The sequence below is a fragment of the Herpailurus yagouaroundi genome, unplaced genomic scaffold (assembly GCF_014898765.1).
Source record: "Herpailurus yagouaroundi ecotype Mexico unplaced genomic scaffold, PumYag 192, whole genome shotgun sequence".
Classification (NCBI taxonomy): domain Eukaryota; kingdom Metazoa; phylum Chordata; class Mammalia; order Carnivora; family Felidae; genus Herpailurus; species Herpailurus yagouaroundi.
Window position 1 is genome coordinate 26,224,069 of NW_024412423.1, and position 19,264 is coordinate 26,243,332.

At 50.1% G+C, this 19,264-nt stretch overlaps 1 protein-coding gene across 6 annotated transcripts in view; it reads left to right on the forward strand.

Annotated features, from left to right (window-relative positions):
* PSD2 (pleckstrin and Sec7 domain containing 2) overlaps nt 1–19,264 on the forward strand; it is a 56,504-nt gene that overhangs the window by 19,160 nt on the left and 18,080 nt on the right. For 4 of the 6 annotated variants that reach the window (XM_040444655.1, XM_040444653.1, XM_040444654.1 and 1 more), the window contains 6 exons: nt 1,893–2,317; nt 5,404–5,865; nt 6,292–6,486; nt 9,917–9,997; nt 14,946–15,058; nt 15,785–15,845. In XM_040444655.1, the coding sequence (XP_040300589.1) occupies nt 1,944–2,317; nt 5,404–5,865; nt 6,292–6,486; nt 9,917–9,997; nt 14,946–15,058; nt 15,785–15,845 (1,286 nt within the window). In that variant the 5' untranslated portion in view covers nt 1,893–1,943. The remainder of the gene's footprint in view (nt 1–1,892; nt 2,318–5,403; nt 5,866–6,291; nt 6,487–9,916; nt 9,998–14,945; nt 15,059–15,784; nt 15,846–19,264) is intronic. The other 2 variants (XM_040444659.1, XM_040444658.1) reach the window with 1 other exon arrangement.

Below are 19,264 nucleotides of genomic sequence, written 5' to 3' on the forward strand. Positions count from 1 at the left end.
AAGAAAGAAAGGAAAGAAAGAAAGAAAGAAAGAAAGAAAGAAAGAAAGAAAGAAAGAAAGAAAAAGAAAGAAAGGGAAGGAAAGGAAGGAAGGAAGGAAGAAAAGAAAGAAAGAAAAGGAAAGGAAGGAAGAAAAGAAAAGAAAAGAAAGAAAGAAAAGAAAGAGAAAGAAAGAAAGAAAGAAAGAAAGAAAGAAAGAACAAAAGAAAGAAAGAAAGAAGTGCCTGGGTAGCTCAGTCAGTTGAACATCCAACTTTGACTCAGGTCATGATTTCAAAGCTGGTGGGTTTGAGCCCTTCGTTGAGCTCTGTGCTGACAGATCAGAGCCTGGAGCCTGTTTCAGATTCTGTGTCTCCCTCTCTCCCTGCCCCTCTCCCACTCGCTCACTCTTGCTCTCTCTCTCTCTTACACAAATAAACATTAAAAAAATTAAAGACAGAGAAAAAGAAAGAAGGAAGGAAGTCATTTGGAGGGGTTGTGTGTATCTCCGATGACAAAGATCATGGGTGGGGTGGTGTGGTGTGGGGTGATGCAGAAATAGCCTAGACTGGGTGGGGCCAGGGGCAGAGAGACAGTTGAGGGGGAGCCAGAACACAGCCCACTGCATCTGCCCTCTCATCTGGGATAAGATTGAGCAGGAAGCCTCTGGGAAATTGGGCTGGTTTTGATCAGTTTAAAAAGGGGGCAGGGAAAGGGGTGTCTGGGTGGCTTAGTTGGTTAAGCGTCCAACTTCAGCTCAGGTCATGATCTTGTGGTTCGTGGGTTAGAGCCCTGCATTGGGCTCTGTGGCGACAGCTTGGAGCCTGGAGCCTGCTTTGGATTCTGCGTCTCCCTCTTTCTCTGCCCCTCCCCTACTCACACTCTGTCTCTTTCTCTCAAAAATAAACATTAAAAAATTTTTTTTTAAAAAAAAGGGGGCAGGGATGGATATGGCAAGTGAAATGGGTCTCCTCATTTTAAGAGGAGTTACAAACCCAAAGCATAGCAGATAGGAGTGGGGCTGGCTTGGCTGGTGTAGTGAGGAGGCCCCGACCTGTATCCATACAGATCACCCAATGAGTTAGGCGGAGCAAGGCCAAGGTCCCCTTCTGGTACTCTCCCCAGAATGCCCCATAGCAGCCTCCTCTTAAGTCCCTTCTCAAGGCTGGGTGAGCTCTGGGGGCTGGATGTGGAGGGGAACCCCAGGCCCCCACCTCTTTTCTCCTCTCACAGCCAGGGCTTTGGGCACTGAGCAACAAAGGCAGGCTTGCTCTAGGCCAGGGTCCTGGGTGGTGCCTCACCAGCCCAGCACCCTGGACAGCGCCTCACTCTGGGCCTCAGGTTGGTTTCTCTGGGTTGATGTCTGGTTCTGATAAAGCTGCACTTCTGTTGACTTCCTTGCCTCCTGTCTTAACTGTCCCTCTAAAGGCAGCCCCATCTCAGTTCCCTCCATTCACCACAAATTCGCTTTTGTCTGGCTCCTGGAGTCAGGGTGAGAACATGGAAAGAGGCAAGAGGGCTAACTGGTGTCAGCCTGGAGTTTTCGTCTACATCACATACCAGCTGGAAAGGAAGAGGGTTTCCAGAGATCTTGGACCCTTCCCTCATTCCTCCCAACCTGGATCTTTCTCAGAGAGCTTTGGTGGGTTCTTGTGGGCACAACAGAGACATCAAAGAAGTAACAGGGAAGGCAGGACTGTGGCACACAAGATGGCCGGGGGTCAGGGGAGAGGTGAGTGGGGCTGGCCCGAGGAGGCTACAGTCTGAACCCATACTCCAGCCAGGAGGTCCTGAGATCTTCTCAGCAATCCTCTTCTCCCCAGGCAGGCTACTTGGCACTGGTTTTGCTTGTCTTTAGACCCCCCAGCACCTGTCCTGTCTGACTTACCTCTTCATTTCTCTATCTGCCTCCAGGTCTAGTGGAGTCCCAGGAGCAGTCAGCACAGGGTGGAAGTAGTGGCTGCCATGGATGAGGATAAGCTTCCATCTGTACTACCTGGGGAAGGTGGTGCTGCCTGGGACCCCAGCTTGGAGTCTGAGGAAGAACCAGGGGCCGAGAATGGAATGGCACAGAGTCAGGACCTGAACAGTAGCTACAATAGCCCAGGGCATGAGATAAGGGGCACTCTGGTGGACACCGAGGAGCCTGCACAAGGCCCGAACGTGGCCCTCCGTGGCCTCAGCCTTGGCCTTTCCCTCACCAATGGCCTAGTCCTGGGGCCAGACTCAAACATTCTGGAAGATTCTACACAGTCCAGGCCCTGGAGGGCTGGTGGGCTGGCAGAGGGGGACGATGCTTCCAGGAATCTATGTCTGGACACTGAGGACCCTCAGCTGGGGTAAGTTGGTGTCTTAGGTTGGGGACTTGTTGCATTTGGCCACTCCAATGCCATATGGCTTGGGCCTAGCCACTTAGCCTCTCTGGTTTTTGTTTTTCTCCTCCATAAAATGGGAATTACATCTCCCTGTTTTGCCCGGCTTCTGGGTGTTTTGGAAGGCTGGAGCCATTAGATTTCAAAGGCTAGCAGGCCTGTTGTGCTCTCTACCCACAGCCCCCCAAACCATCATGGGCTCTTTCTATGTGGGGTCGGAGGGCCACACTCCCTCCTTCCCAGGCTTTGCAGTAGAGTTCCAAAATGCTTTGATGCAGAAGGTCATCTGGTCCAGCCTTCTGCTTCCTGGAGGTGAAGATCTCCCAATTCTGCAACTGACCTCAGAAGAGTAGGCTTCATGGGTTAATCCCTGACAGCTACCCCACCCCCTGCTTGAGTGCCATCCGGAGGTTCTACCAAGAATCTCACTTCAGTTCTACTAACTGGAGTTACGCTCCATTTCTATTATCTTCAGCAGGAAGCAGAGAGACCTACATGTCTTGGAGGTACTAGTTGGACAAGGAGGGTGGGAAAGGGACAGGGGAATGTCCTGAGAAAAGAAAGTATATAGAAGTCTTAGTGTGCACAACTGCAGGCCCTGGCCTGGATGAGCCAGTGTGCATGGGTGGCATGCCTCGTGGTCTGGCCTGTGTATTATTGTGTGCATAGGAATGTGTGAACATGCTGATGTGCATGGGTCTTTGTGGTCGTGTGTTTGTGTGTGGGGGTTTGAGTGTGCCTGGCCTGTGCATTTGTGGGCACTTGGGTCTGCATGTGTCAGGGCTGAGTGTGGCTAGCTCTGTGGATAGGAATGTGAGTTTATGGGGTTGGGTGCCTGTGTGTACCAAATATGCTGTGGCTATGAGTGTTTCCATCCAGACAGGTCCTAGGGCAGCCACCTGCCTTGCCGTGGGGTGCAGGCAGGGGTCTGGGGCTTCTTGGAGCCTACGGCTTGTGTTTAGGTGGCATATTTATTTGGGATGGCTGAAATTGGGGGTAGATGGAAGTTTGGAGATTGGGCTAATAGTCTTCAGGCCTCTGTCAGAACCACCTCTCAGGTCTGCTCAGATGCATGAGAAGGTGGGAGATAGTGGGATGGGGGAGACCATTCATGGCTCTGACAATGAGATGAGAGCCCCCCACTCCCACCACCAAGGGCAAGGATCTGTATTATTCAGGTATCTCTGGGACCTAGCACAGGCCTAGCCAACGTGTCTCTGCTGGGAAGATTTTGAGTGTCTGCTCTGGTGACCAGGGCAGTGACCCTTTTCATCTGTCTCTTCCTCCTGGAATTCAGTAGAGGCAGCCACACCAGTGCACTGTCACACTTCCTGCCATATTTTAGATTTCTGCCGTCCTCCCCAGTTCCTTCTCCAGCAAGAGAAGGCTTAATGAGACTGTGGTCTCAGAGCCTGCTGGACCTGGGGCAGGAGAAAGCTGGCTGTGACTCCAGCTTTTTCTCTCAGGTTGGTATGCTTCCCCAGGGAACACACTAGGACCACATCTTAGATCTGGGGTTTAAGGAGGTGTTTGAGGGGTGGGGGTATCTCCCAGTCCACCTACAGCTCGGTGTCTCCCAGGCAGCAGGTGGTGGGGGAGAAGCAGGGTGCAGCTAACCCTCAGGGGCAGTGAGGGATGCACTTCCTTGCAAATGGTGGGTTTCAATTTATCTGAAATGGGCCTCCTCAGCCTGCTTCTTTCTTTGTCTGTGTCTTTTCCTCTCCCTGTCTCTGTGCTTCTGTCTCTATTTTTGTCTCTCTCACTGTCTCTCTTACTCTGTTTGTCATGCTTTGTGTCTCTTTTCTCAGACATTTGTCTCTCTTATTTCTCTGTCTCTTTTATCTTGTCTCTCTTTTGTCTTATCTCTCTTGGTCTCGCTCTTTGTCAGTCTTTCCTCTTCTTTACCTGTCCTTTCTACTTACCTGTGCTTCTTCCCAGTGGATAAGAATCTTCCCAGGATACCTTGGTTTAGCTCTGTGTGATACTCTATTCTAGGTGCTGGGGATGTATCAGTGAATAGAACCTACAAAAATTCCTGCTATCATGGAGCGTATGATCTAGTGGGTAGATAGATAATGAATCATAAAAATAATAATTATATAGTATGTAGGAAGGGGGTAAGTGCTTTGGAAAACCATGAAGTAGGAAAAAGGGGTAAGGTGTTTGGGGGCAGGTCTCAGTTATAAATGGGGTGCTCAGGGAGTATCTCATTGAGAAGGGTACAAGGAAGGAGGGCTTCAGCTTGAAGGAAGAGCACTGTGGGCAGAGAAACAGCCAGTGCAAAGACCTCTTCCAGGGATGGGACAGGGCCCTGCAATGGCTTAGGTAGCGTCTTAAGCCACAGGGCTGACTAACATTTGTTTGTTCATCCAGTGCACCATTCAGTAGGGTTAATAAGCACATACTATGTGCTGGGTGTTCCTTGGCCTTGTGGGGGGTGGGACTGGGGAACAGATGGTAAACAGGGGAACATACAATACGACAGACATGCTGATGGGGGCTGGGAGGAAGTGAGGAGATAACCTGAGGATTGAGAATAAAGAGAGGGGCCAGAGTGGTGGGTGGTGTGGACCTGCCTTCCTCAGTCTCCCTGAGGAGGTGACATTAAGGCAAGGCCTGAGAGCTATAATGTAGTTGGCCAAGCTGAGAACTTTCAAGCAAAATTTTGACCCAGAGTTACTCTAGTTTGGTAGGGGGATGCCCATGCATTCTGGAAAGCCTGGAGGCAGCAGGCCCTGTGCCACCGTGGAGGAAGAGGCCTCCCATTCATTCATTCATTCATTCATTCATTCATTCAGACAAGTGATGTCTACTCTAAGCCAGGTCCAGGCAGGCACTGGGTGGGACCACGCCTGTCCTTTTCACTGCCAAACCCTCGTACCCAGTCCAGGACCTGACACCTAGTGCTCAGTAAGTATCGGCTGAAAGAATAAACAGGAAACAATCCATGTCTTCTCCTGTCCCCGGGGAGTTCCCAGACAGATTGGTGCAGTCCTAGCACCTGTAACGGGGGACACCACAGGAGGATGGTGACTGGTCATTGCATCCCACAGGTCGGGTGGCCCTGGAGAGCCAGATGTGCGGGATGGCTTCAGTGCCACATTCGAGAAGATCGTGGAGTCTGAGCTGCTGCGGGGCACCCAGTACAGCAGCCTCGACTCCCTGGACGTGCTGAGCCTCACGGATGAGAGTGACAGCTGTGTCAGCTTTGAGGCCCCCCTGACACCCCTCATCCAGCAGCGGGCCCGTGATAGCCCTGAGCCAGGGGCTGGCTTAGGCAATGGGGACATGGGGCCTGAGGGAGACATGGGAGCAGCTGGTGGTGATGGGGATCTGGGCAGCCCCCTGCGGCGCTCCATCTCCTGCAGCCGATCAGAGAACGTCCTGAGCCGCCTGTCTCTAACCGCTGTGCCCAATGGCTTCCATGAAGATGGACCCCCGGGTCCAGGTGGGGAGGAGGAGGAGGAGGAGGAGGAAGAGGAGGAGGACACAGACAAGTTGCTGAACTCAGCCAGGTGAGGCAGGACCTAGGCTGGGAACTGGGAGAACCATTGAGCAGATGGGGAAACTGAGATCCAGAGCAGGCAGAGCAAGTTAGGGCAACCCAGTGCACCCAGAGAGAACAAGGTCTCTCTGAGGTATCGTGTCCTTCTTCTGCACCCAGACTTCCCATCCTGGTCCTGAGGTTCCATGCTGCTCTTCTAGGCCTCTCTGGCCTTGGTGGGGCCAGGGAAGTATGCTGTGGGTCGTGTAGCTTCTAGTCATCTCACTGAGGGGCTCTTCTAAATGACTTGATTCTTCCTGATGCACTGGAGCTTCTTTCCCTGCTCTGGCTCCTGTGTGGGTTTTCCAAGGCCTGGGGAGACCTTCCAGCCTCCACCTGGGGCTTCTGACCCTGGGCCTCTGACCCCTTTTCTCCTGTCCCCACCTTCCCTGTGCAGTGACCCCAGCTTAAAGGATGGCTTTTCAGACTCGGACTCAGAGCTGAGCAGCTCGGAGGGGCTGGAGCCTGGCAGCACAGACCCACTGGCCAATGGGTGCCAGGGGGTCAGTGAAGCTGCTCGCCGGCTGGCCCGCCGCCTCTACCACCTTGAGGGCTTCCAGCGCTGTGACGTCGCCCGGCAGCTAGGCAAGAAGTGAGTCTGTCTCCCGTACCCCCCCCTCCCCAGGCAAATCCAGTGTCCTCTCAGCCTGAAAGGGGTGTGGGTGACTTCAGTGAGGGGTGCCTGGTGTTGGGGGGGCTCCCAGTAGTCCCCAGGAGCTCCTCCTCCTGCCACTGTCCTCATTCCTGGCCTTGCCCTAAATCTGTTTCCTTTCTGGGCTGCCTGGGTGAAGGCCCATGCTCTGGGGGGCGGGGGACTATAGTGGCAGGGTGGTCCCTCGGGGCTGGGGAATGTGATGTGGCGTGTGGTTTTGGGACCATGATGATGGTAGTGAGGACACAGCAGTGGGGCAGGGCAAGGGAGAGGAGAACCTGCATCTGCCTGGGACCCATGAGCTGGGAAGGGGTTCCTGGCCCTCATTAAACCCTACTCTCAGTCTTTTGGGACTGGCTAAGGGGGCTGAAGCTACCAAAGCACAAGCCCTGGCCTTGAGACTATGGAAAGGGGACTAGCCAGATGAGAGTCCTGAGGTGCGAGGTGCAGAGGGTGGGGGTGAGTAGGCAGGGACTGTGAGGCTAAGGGAATCACGTGGGGCATCCTGAGCATGTCTGACCATCAGCATGGCCACCTGCCTTTGCTCTTCCTCCAGAGGGCCTCCCACAACCACATTAAGGCACTGAGATGAGCGGAGGCAGTCATAGTCCCCAAGGCAGAGGGGACAGTCCAGCCCCTAGACCCCAAGTCAGAGCTTAGGTCACAGGGGGGTGTTGAGGACAGCTCCACTTGGGATCCTTCCCTCACTTCTCTCCCCCTCCTTCCTCCTCTACCCTTCTCAGCCTCCATGTTACTGGGCTTGCCTCCTAGCTCCGGCCCAGACATCACAGCAGGACTTCGAAGCCCTGCCTGTCCCCCTGGGCTGTAGTCCCCACCCCCAACCTAATAGCCTTCAGGAGGCTCCTCCAGGAGCCTTGGTTGTGGTTGATCTGCATCCTCCTGTCCTTCTGACCCCTCTGCTCCAAGAATTTCCTTCAGCATTTAACTGCTTAACTACGCTTGTCTCTCCCATCTGTAAAACAGAAATTCTTCCTCAGTTACACTTCTTCTCCCAGCCTCTTTGCAGCCAGAATTCTGGGGTTTACTGCCCTGCGTGGCCTCAGCCCCCTCTTCCTCTCCATATTCAGCTCCTGGGGCAGGCTTCTTCCCCACCCAGTGCCTGCAGCAGCCCATCTAGGCCAAGGCCATTAGTGGCCTTTGTCTTTGAATATAGTGGCTGCTACCAGGCCTCAACTTAACCTGGCTCAACATCACAGACACACACCCCACTCCTTTTTCCTTAAATTTTTTATTATGCGAACTTCAACCATATACAAAACCAGAGAAAATAATATATTAAACCTCCTTTTAGGGGCACTTGGGTGGCTAAGTTGGTTAAGCTTTCAACTCTTGATTTTGGCTCAGGTCATGATCCAGCCCCACAATGGGTTCTGTATTGGCCTCTGGGCTCTGTGCTGACAGTGCAGAGCCTGCTTGGGATTCTCTTTCTCCCTCTCTCTCTCTGCCCCTCTCATGCTCTCTCTCTCAAAACAAACAAACAAACAAACAAGCAAAGAAACAAACATCAACCTTCCCTCCAATCTTCCACTTACCCATTACACAGCTTCAAAGTTAATAATATCCACCTACCACCCCCACCCCCACCACCCCCCTTCCTTGCCATTTGTTAGACTATTTTAAGGCATATTTTAGGCACTCTATCATTTGATCCATAAAAACTTTAGTATATGTCTGTTAATGATAAGGATTTTTATTTTATTTATTTTTTAAAATATTTATTTATTTTGAGAGAAAGTACAAGTGTGGGAGGGGCAGAGATCCCATGATCCCATGCTCATGATTCCATGAGATCATGACCAGAGCCGAAATCAAGAATCAGACAGGGGTGCCTGGGTGGCTCAGTCGGTTAAGTGTCTGACTTTGGCTCAGGTCATGATCTCACGGTTTGTGAGTTTGAGCCCTGCATTGGGTTCTGTGCTGACAGCTCAGAGCCTGGAGTCTGTTTCAGATGCTGTGTCTTCCTCTCTCTCTCTCTCTGTCTCTGTCTCTCTCAAAAATAAATAAATATGAAAAAAAAAAAAAAGGATCAGACAATTAACTGACTGAGCCAGCCATGCAACCCTGATAAGGATTTTTAAGTATAATCATAATTCCATTATAATTTTTAACAAAACTTACGCAAAATTCCATAGAATCTCTAACATTTAGTGTCAGTTTAATTTTCTGTCTCAGAAATGCTTCTCTCTCAGGATGCAAACAAGGTCCACACGACATTACAGTTGGCCAATATGTCTCTTGAGTCTCCCTCTCTCTCTTTTTTTTCCTTCTCTTAAGTCTCTTAAACAATAGTTTGCCAGGCTGCCTCCTTTTTCTTAAGGCTGTGTATCTGTTGAAGAAACAATCATTTGTCCAGAAGAATTTTCCACGATTTGGATTTGGTGTCCCCGCGGAGTTACCTCACGCTTTTTCCCTATTGCCTCAGTCCCTAGTCTCCTGTAAATGGGAGGGAGAGCTTGGGGCTTGAGTAGGTTCAGGTGGAAATTCGTTCTCTTTCCTGTCAAGAATTCATCACCTTCGGTCTCCTTGAAACACTCGTGGCCTCCAGGATACTGTATCCCTTCTTCTCTGGCTGCTGTTTTCTCAGTCTCCTTTACTGGCTCCCTCTCTCTTCTCAGTCGGCCTGCATCCTTAAGAGGGACTTCCTCTGATCTCCGTCCTGAGTCTGCACCTTCCTCTTGCATGGGCTCATCCTTTCTTCCAAGTCATTAACCAGCTCACAGCTCTCACAGGGGTACATCCAGCTCTACCTGTTGGACAGCTGTGGACCACCTCCAGTGTCATGCCCCACACGATTCCATCTCCCGTGGATTCTTCCTCTGAAATCTCCTTCCCAACCCCTCTGGGAGAGCCACTGCAGCCCCCCGGGGGGGGGGGGGGGTCTCCACTCAGCAGGTGGTGTTCCACATTCAGATCTGACCACTCACGCATCTCCTTCCTGCTTTATACCCTTCCAAATCACTAACCCATCCTTCCCTTGCCCCTCAGGCCCTGCTCCCTCCCTCATCTCTTGCTGCTGTGTTCCTGCTGTCTGGCTCCAGCCACGTGGCCCTGCTGAGAGCTTCTTAGACATGTTGTGCAGTTTCCTCTACTGGGGACACTTTGTATCATCCCTCTCCCTACTCCCTTCCCCTGACTGGCTTACTTTCTGAGACAGCACCTCCTTTCTAAAACCTTCCTAATGCCCCTCCCAAGGATAAGCTGTCAGAGTCCAACTTGCCAGCAGCGGGAGGCAACCTAGGGAAGGGCAGGTCAGGTGGGTGGGTCACGGTACTCCAGGGCCCACTCCCCATGTACCTCCTATTGTTTGCTATGCCCTATTTCTAATGGATACCTCATGCTCTCCTGACAGTAACGAGTTCAGCAGGCTGGTGGCTGGGGAGTATCTCAGTTTCTTCGACTTCTCAGGCCTGACTCTGGACCGAGCGCTCAGGTCAGTGGGGTTGGGATGGGGCGGTGCCCACAGGTGGTACAGGCCACTGTCTGGATTCTCATGCCAGCTGTATCCTAAACTTGCTGTGCATCCTTGGGCAAGTCTCTTGACCCCTCTGGGGAGGCTGTGGAGAAGGGGCCATGAGCACGTCAGCAGTCCAACAACTCAGTGAGTGCCTGCTATGTGGTGGGCTGAGGATATGAAGATATGAAGGTGGGAATGTGGTCCGGACTTTTAAGAGAGGCAAGGGCAAAGGGCTTGCCTGTATTGAGTACTTCCTGTTTGCCAGAGGCAGTAGATCTTTATACTCCCTGCTGACTTCATTCATCCTCACCACACCCCTGTAGGGTAGGGTTATCTTTGCCATTTACAAATGAAGAACCAGCTGATAGGTAAAGTGATTCCCTTCAGTCACTGAGGGGGGAGATGACAAAAATGGGATTTGATCTCAGGTCCTATTGGTGTTTGGACAGAGTATCTTTCAGGAGGGTCAGGTACAGGCCTCGGTGTGGGGAGGAGTGGGTGGAGTTCCGCCCAGGGTCTAGCAGTCCTTGGTGGCAGGGCCCGCGAGGAGTCACCAGGCCACAGCCCTAGGGGCGGGGGACAGCAGTCTCTGAGCTAAGTGGGGGGTGGTCCCAAATGTTAGATCTCACCATGTCCCACATGTCTCTTACACTTAAAAAAATGTATTTTCCATTCTTTTTTCTCTACTTCGCTTGGGATATTTTCTATTGACCTGCTTTTAGTTCACTTATCCTTTTTTCTGTGTCTAATATTCTGTTAAACCCATTTACTGAGTTTTTACTTTTAACTATTATATTTTTCAGTTCTAGATTTTCATTTTGTTATTTTTTAATTTTTTAATTTTTAAAAAATATTTTTACTTAATCTCATACCCAACATGGGGCTCAAACTCACAATGCCGAGATCAGGAGTTGCATGTATATCTGACTGAGCCAGCCAGGTGCCCCCCAATTTTTAAAAAATAGATTCTAATTCTCTGGGGGAATTTATTCTCATCTTTTCACGCATTTTCTCCACCGTTCCCTCTCTTTTTGAACATAAATATATATATTATATATAATAAATATATTTTTATATATAAAATATATATTATATATATACAAAATATTTTTAAAATGTTTGTTTTTGAGAGAGAAAGAGAGAGAGCATGCAAGCAGGGGGAGGAGCAGGGAGAGGGACAGAGGATGCAAAGTGGGCTCTATGCTGACAGCAGAAAGCCCAGTGCTGGGCTCAAACTCACGACTGCTAGATCATGACCTGAGCTGAAATCAAGAGTCGGATGCTTCACCAACTGAGCCACTCAGTATATATATATATATGTGTGTATATATATATATACACATATATATATACATATATATATGTACGTATATGTGTATGTGTATACACGTGTGTATATACACATACATATTTATTTATTTAAAATATTTTTAAAATTTATGCTTATTTTTGAGAGAGAGAGAGAGAGAGAGAGAGAGAGTGAGCAGGGGAGGGGCAAAGAGAGAGGGAGACACAGAATCTGAAGCCAGTTCCAGCTTCTGAGCTGTCAGCACAGAGTTCAATGTGGTGCTTGAACTCATAGACCACAATATCATGACCTGAGCTGAAGTTGGACTCTAAACTGACTTGAGCCACCCAGGACCCCTATATATCATATATATGATATATATATATATACCATATATATATATATCATATATATCATATGATATATATGATATATATCATATATATATATCATATATATATCATATATATGTCATATATATATGATATATAAGATATATATATATCTTAATGTTTATTATTTTGAGAGAGAGAGAGAAGAATGCTCACACGGTGGGGGAAGGGCACAGAGAGAGGGAAAGAGAATCCCAAGCAGGCCTTGCACTGCCACTGCAGAGCCTAATGTGGGGCTTGATCTCGCAAACTGTGAGATCATGACTAGAGTGGAAATCAAGAGTTGGACACTTAACCAACTGAGCCACCTAGGCACCCCTCTTTTTGAACATATTAATCATAGTTATTTCAAAGTCCTTGTCTGCTCATCACAGTGTCTGTACTGTTGGAATCAGCTGTATCTGTTTCTATTGTCTCTTTTTCTTCTCTTGGTTTTCCATCCATATATCCTGTTTCTCTGCATGTTCAGTGATTTTTTTTTTATTAGATGCTGTGCATTTTGTATGGAATTATAGTGGCTCTAGGTTATTATATACTCCTCCCACAAAGGTTTACCTTTTCCTTTCCTGGGCAATTAGAGGGGGTCAGGGGGTGCACTCTTAATCCAACCAGGGATGAGCTGAAGAGAGGCTGCACAAAAGTTTGGTAAACCTCAGCGTTCCCCCTTATCCACTGGAAGCCTAATGTGTTCACTGGGGTCTCTTCCTTTGGTGGGTCCTGAATCCTAATTGCATTTCCTCAGTGTGGCAAGAGTGTCATAAAAACCCAAATTCCTCTACTTCTCAGAGGCTTTCTGCTTAGCTTCTTAGCATCTTGCCCCTCACATCTTCAGAATTTGGCCAATGTCTCTAAGGGAACACTGGCCATGTGTTCACAGCCCCTCAGGTCTCCAGGTTTGTGTCTTAGCTCCCTGAAGCCACCAAGTGTTCTGCGTCTTGCCTTTGCCAATAATCAACAATGCCCCCAAGGAAAAAGCAGCTGTAGACCAGCCCCTCACCTCAGCCCTTCTGGCCTTCTGGTTTTTGTGGCATCAGTGGCTTCCTGATAGCTTTAGAGAGATTCATTCTGTCTCGCTTATCTCAGGTTCTCAGTGGAAGTGTCAGTCTGCTGCAGGGCGCTGTATCCTGAGCTGAGTGTGAAGTATGCATTGGGATGAGGAAGGTTGGTTGGAGAAGATGTTCACTAGGGTCAGCTCATGATCAGAGGCGTGGGTGCTTGGCTGGAGAACCTTGTATACCAGCCCAGTAGATTTAGGCTCGACTGCACAGGCACCGGGGAGCCACAGAACGTGCTGGGTATAAAACAGTGTTTTGGGAGGTAGTGCTGGTGGCCTTTGATCTGGAGGTGTGCAGGTTTCTGAAGAGGGTCTGGTGGGAAAGGACAGGCGTGAGATGGGCAGTGGGACTAGAGGAAAGGTTGGTGTGAGGGGTCATCCGGAGGATTGACTAGAGGGATTTGTGTTGCCAGACTTCAGTGGGGGAGGTTGGGCAGTGGTAAGGCTGACCCTGGGGGGCCTCCTGAGGGTTTGGTGGTGGCCATGTTGGGTTGTGGCTTGGTGAGGACCCCTGGGGAAGGGGTATTTGGACTGATGAGTAGGAGCTGGATGGATGGCTTGTAGGTAGGACAAATAAGGTTGAGATGGGAGATGGATTCTAAAAAGTCCTAGTGGAGTGTAGTTAGAGGGGGCGGGCAGAGCTGGGTGCCGGGTGGGGAAAGAGAACAGGGAATAGGAGAGACCAGAGCCGGGAAGGAGAGTACTAGAGGGCAGACAGAGTCGGTTGGTTTTTTTTTTTTTTAATGTTTATTTATTTAATTTTGGTGGGGGAGGGGCAGAGAGAGAGGAAAGATAGAGAATCCCAAGCAGACTCCACACTGTTAGCACAGATGCTAACCCTGATGCTGGGGCTCGATCTTACAAACCTTGAGGTCATAACCTGAGTCAAAATCTAGAATCAGCCTCTCAACTGACTGAGCCACTCAGGCGCCCCCAGAATGTTTTTGTCTGACAGTTGTTGACTGATTGGGATTGAAGTAGAACGTGGTCTGCAGTTTGAGATGCCTTGGGAGGCTTAGAGGCTAAGGGCTGGCCAAGATGGACTCACGGGTCTCAGGGTGCCTTAGGAGCAGCATGAGAGAGCATAAAGCAAAATAGGCTTTCAAGGAACCAAATGAACCATGGCAAAGTTAGGAACGAACTAGTCTCGTGAACCCTGGACAGATAGAGGCTCAAGTTTGCTCAGCTTGCAGTTTTCCTTCCCAAGAAGAGTTGTGCCTCAGCCCCATCTCCCAGCCCCTCTGGTTTTGCTATCAACTCTCATGGGCCCCTGAGAGCCAGTGACTTTTGAAGCAGGCAAGGAGAGGGGTTCAGAGCTGCCCAGTAGAGGAGCAAAAGTCCTTCCAGATAGCTTCAGCCCGCTCAGAGGCATGGGGCAGTGAACGTGCCTGTGCTGTCTAGGGTGTGAATGCGGTGTGGGAGGTTGGGGGGAGGGGACCTTGGAGGGATAGGAGAGACAGGTGGCATGATCATGAAGGCCAGAACATGAGAAGTTTGGCCGTTATCCTGACTGCTTTGGGGAGCCAATGACAGGTTTTAAGCAGGGACGAGTCTCGACTACATGTTTGTTTAGAAAGGCCATTCGGTATCTGCAGGGAAGATGTATCAAGGAGGTGCAGGGGTGTACCTGTCTGGAGGCTGCTGTGGGTGTCCTGGGCATATGATGAGGGCAGAGGAGGAGGAGGATTTGAGATCAGGGGTGAAGAACAAGCTGTTGGGACTTGGCGACAGCTCAGATTTGGGGTGGGGGAAGAGTGAGGGAGGCCAGGGTGGGGCCTGGGGCTCAGCTGGTGGCACATCCGGTGAGGAGCAGGAATGACTGAGGAGGAACAGTCTGAGGGGCAGCTGTGGCCAATCCAGGCCCCGCCAGAGAGGATGGAGAGAGGGGTGGGTATTTATCCTGAAGCAGAGCTGATGGTAGCCCTGAGGTGCTCATCTGCCTTTGTTCTTCATAATCTGTCCCCTGCTTCCTTCCTGGAGGGCACTGAGGACTGAAATTCTAAATGCCCTTAGCCTCCACACTCCAGAGGCTGTCCTGCGGGCCAAGATGTCCCCCTTGGCCCAGATGCTGGGGCCCTAGAGCCCTGGCCCACTCTGGCAGGTTTATGTGGTATGTGTGTGGGGGGATTCCTACCCTAGACTGGTTCAGGGACTCTAGGAGGCCTTCAGCATCCTTGAATTGCCTTCCAGAACCTTCCTGAAGGCTTTCCCACTGATGGGGGAGACGCAGGAGCGTGAGCGGGTCCTTACACACTTCTCCCGCCGGTACTGCCAGTGCAACCCGGATGACAGCACCTCGGAAGGTACGGCCATCTATCCCACCTGCCGCCCCTGCTGGGCCCTGGCTTCCTCCTACCCTTGGTCCATGTGCCACCTCTGTCCTGTTCAGTGAACATTGAATGATGGCACATAGAGTGGGGTCTGCTTGCTGGACGAGAGACCTTCCAAATGTCTTGCCCATTGTCATTCTCTGTGCCTGGAAGTCCTCGATCCTAGAGTCAGTCTTTTGGTTTTTCATTCTCCCTGCTCCCCCTGGCAGTGCTGATTCTTGGTGTGGTAGGAGTCCTGGTGTGGAGGTCTGGGTTGGGGCCCTCTTCACCCTCTTAGCAGCAGCACTTTCCTGTGGATGGACTCGAGTCCCAGGAACTGGGGGACTAGGCCAGTTATTGGAGGAGACAAAGGCCAAGGCAGGGACATAGTCCACGACCCATAGCCACTCCTGGGTCTGAGTGTCAGGATAAGTTTGGTCACAGGAGGCAGGAGTCTGGCCTATAGCAGGCCCAGGGAGCTCAGGTCCCTTGTGAGGGAGGGGTTGGCCCTGACCTGGGGCAGGCAAGTGACTCTGGTGTTGCAGTGGGGGGGTAGAGCAGGAAGCGTCGCATAGCTTCTGGGCCCTGAGGTGCATTTGGCTGGTGGCTGGCCTCTTGCTCTCTCCAAGGTCTTCAGGTTGGCTCTGTCAGGAGACAGGTGGGTGGCTGGGTTTGAAGAAATGGGTCCTCACACTGAGGGTGCCACCATCTCTGATTTAGATGGGATCCACACGCTCACCTGTGCTCTGATGCTGCTCAACACGGACCTGCACGGACATGTGAGTTGGGGAGGCAGGAAAGGGGCATGTGCTCGCACTGACCCACCCCTGCGCTGTCCTGGGGCTCACTCTTTCTCCCATCCCCCTTCCTGATCCCTGCTTGCTGGCCATGGTTCTTTAAGCAGACCTGGGAGTTGGACAACTTGGCTTCTAGGCTTGGCTCTGCCTTAGTTTATTCACCTGAGATCTGCCAGGATGCCTTGCCCCCAAGCAGAGAGTATAGCTGAGGCACAGGGAAATTGGGGTTTGCTAAATAAGACATGCCAGCCCCAGCTGTGTCGACTCCAGGCATTGCTAAAGAGCTAGTGCTCTTCCTGCCCCTGTCTGGCAAGTCTGGATGTGGCCCTGTTGAAGTGCCTCGCCCCAGGCAGCCCCCACCTGTCAAATGGTAGGTTGCCCTCAGGAGGCGGTCTCATCACCCCGACCCACCCCCAGGCAATTAGTGAAGTAAAAGGTGGGTGCCCCAGGTTGTGAGGCTGTGCCATCACAGGCCTGGGCTCTCTGTGTTGCTTGTGGCTCAATAACTCCTTCTTCTCTCCTTCCTCTGCTCCGGGGACCCCCCCTCTTTGGTCTCTCTTGCCCTCCTTCAGGTGGTAAGTGTAGCCGGTGGTGTGCATGCCCTGTGAGCCTAGACCTCGCATCTCCATGTTACCCCTTCTGTGTCCCTCATCACCTCATCTGCCCCGTCATTGTTCATCCAGGGGTGGTCAGAGCCCCTGTGTTGGGTTGGGGATATTTCGTTGACACATGGGGACCACAGGCCAAGTCTGGTTCTGGAGTTAACCGGGAAAGTTCAGGGCACATAGAGTGGAAGAAAGAGCTAGGACAGACCCAGCTTCAGATCCTGCTCTTGCCTCCAAGTGGAGGCTCTGTGACGCTGGACAAGACATTGAGCGTCAGATTCTGCATCTGTGAGGTGGGAATAATGATTTCCTGACAAGTGGCCTGGGGAGGATGGAGAGAATTAATATGCACAACACCAAGCATCAAGGTTGGGTACCTAGTAAGGATTTAATTATGAATAACATCATTATGTAAGAATAACAATAGGACTCATTATTGATATTAAGATTTAAATGAGGGAGAGAGCCCCAAGGCCTAGCCTGTAGATCCCTGGAGAGTTAAGAATGTGAAGACCATAGCCTAATGGCAACCTGAGAGGGCATGGGTACACTGGGGCACCTGACTAGGAAGGGTGCCGGCCTTGGTGACCTCGGCTTAAGGAGTAGTCATGTGACAGTTTCCTTTATGTCTGCCTGGGCTGGCAGCCTGCTTGTGGAACAGGAGAGTAGATGTGTGCCTTCCCCGGGAATGTCTCCAGAACTAATACCCATTAACCGGCTAATGTTCCCCCAAGACTGCTCGCTTTGTATGGAGAGCAGGTATTGCTACTGTACCTTAAAAGGAGCATTAAACACACCCCTCCTCTCCCGATTCCCACCCTTGGTTGGGCCTGAGGGCAATCTTAGGACCCAGTTACTGCTTTGCCAAGTCATGGATGCTCCGTGGTTAAGAACTGCAACAGCCACTTAGGTCAAGGGTACCCCTGAGCTTGGTGGGCTGTAGCTGCCCACCCCCCACATCAATGCCGGCAGCTGAGGAGGAACATCAGCACCTTCCCAGAGCAGAAGTGGGTGGGGCAGGATTGCGGTTTCTGGAGCCAACAGACATTGAGGATCCCGTCTTTCTCTCTTGAGGCAGTATTGCAAAAGGATCAGGAGAAAGCGTTCTGGGTCAGAGTCCCCGGTATTTCCCCACAGGACAGCTGTGTGGCCTGGGGCAAGTTACCTGCTAAACCTCCCATTCACCTTCATAAAGTTCCTGTGAGGCTTAAGGAGACAGAACTTGTGAAGTACTCAGCTCCCCCTCGGGTTGCAGTTAGTGTGAGCTCTCTCCAAAGGCTCCCAATTGAAGCAGCTCCCCCTGCTTTGTGCTCCCCCGCCATCCCCCACTCCTCTGCTCTCTGGAGACTGAGTGCTGGGGACTGAGTGCCGGCTGGATGTGGGGATCTCAGGAACGTGGGGCCTGCTAGAGCCCCAGACAACTTCTCTGGTCAGAGAAAGAGGCAGTAAAGGAGCTGGCAGAGGGGTAGGTGCATGTTCTTCAGGTGGACAGTTTTAGTAGCTATTTCATGTAGGCTTGAAGAGAAAGTTCATTCTGCAGTTGTTGGTTGAAACGTTGTGTATGTAGATAAGGTCAAGTCTTTTCACTGTGTTGTGCAAATCTTACATATCCTTACTGATTTTTTTTTTTATCGTGGTCAAATACACATAACATACCATCTTAATCATTTTAAAGTGCACAATTCAGTGGAATTAAGTATACTCATATGGTGTGCTATCATCACCACTCCGTACTTCCAGAACTTTCTTGTCACCCCGAACTGGGGTTGTAATGTTGCAGGGTTTCCTGTACCCATTAGCAGCCACTCTCCATTCTCTCCTCCCCCCAGCCCCTGGCAACCACTAATTTGCTTTCTGCATCTATGGATTTGCTTATTCTGTATATTTAATGTGAATTCACTCATAAAATATATGGCCTTTGTGTTTGGCTTCTTTCACTTAGCATATGTCTTCAAGGTTTGTCCATGTTACAGCATGTGTCAATATTTCATTCTTTTTTATGACCAGATAATATTCCATTGCACGGATGTCCCATGTTTTATGTATCTATTTATCTGTTGATGTATATTTGGGTTGTTTCCTCCTTCTGGGTAGTGATTATGATTTATGCTGCTGTGAACATTTGCGTCCAGTCTTTTTTTTTGTTTGAACACCTGTTTTCAATTCCTAAGAGTAGACTAGGTATATCATATGCTAATTTGGTGCCTAACTTTTTGAGGAACTGTGGAAATGTTTTCCATAGTGGCTGAACTGTTTTAAATTCCCACTGCCAGTACATGAGGGTTTTAGTTTTTCCACATCCTCTTTAATGCTTCTTTCTTTTTTGATAGCCATTCTGGGGGATATGAAGTGCTGTCTGATTGTGGTTTTGATCTACATTTTCCTGATGACTAATGATGTTGAGCATCTTTTCATGTTTTTTTGACCATTTGTATATCTTCTTTGGAGAAATGCCTATTTGAGTACTTTGCCCATATTTTGGATTAAAAAAATTTAACAATTGTAGTAAAAAAAATTTTTTTTAATTGGGGTAAAAGATGTATAACACTAAAGTTACCATCTTATATAATGTAGGTCAGTAGTGTTAAGTCTATTCACATTGTTGTGCAAGTAATCTCTGGAACTTTTTCATCTTCCCAAACTGAAATTCTACACATATTAAACAACTACTCCTCAACACCCCTCTCCACCTTGCTACTGACAACTACCTTTCTCCTTTATGTTTCTGTGAATTTGACTATTCCAGATTCCTCATACAAGTGGAATCATACAGAATTTATATTTTTGTGACTCATTTA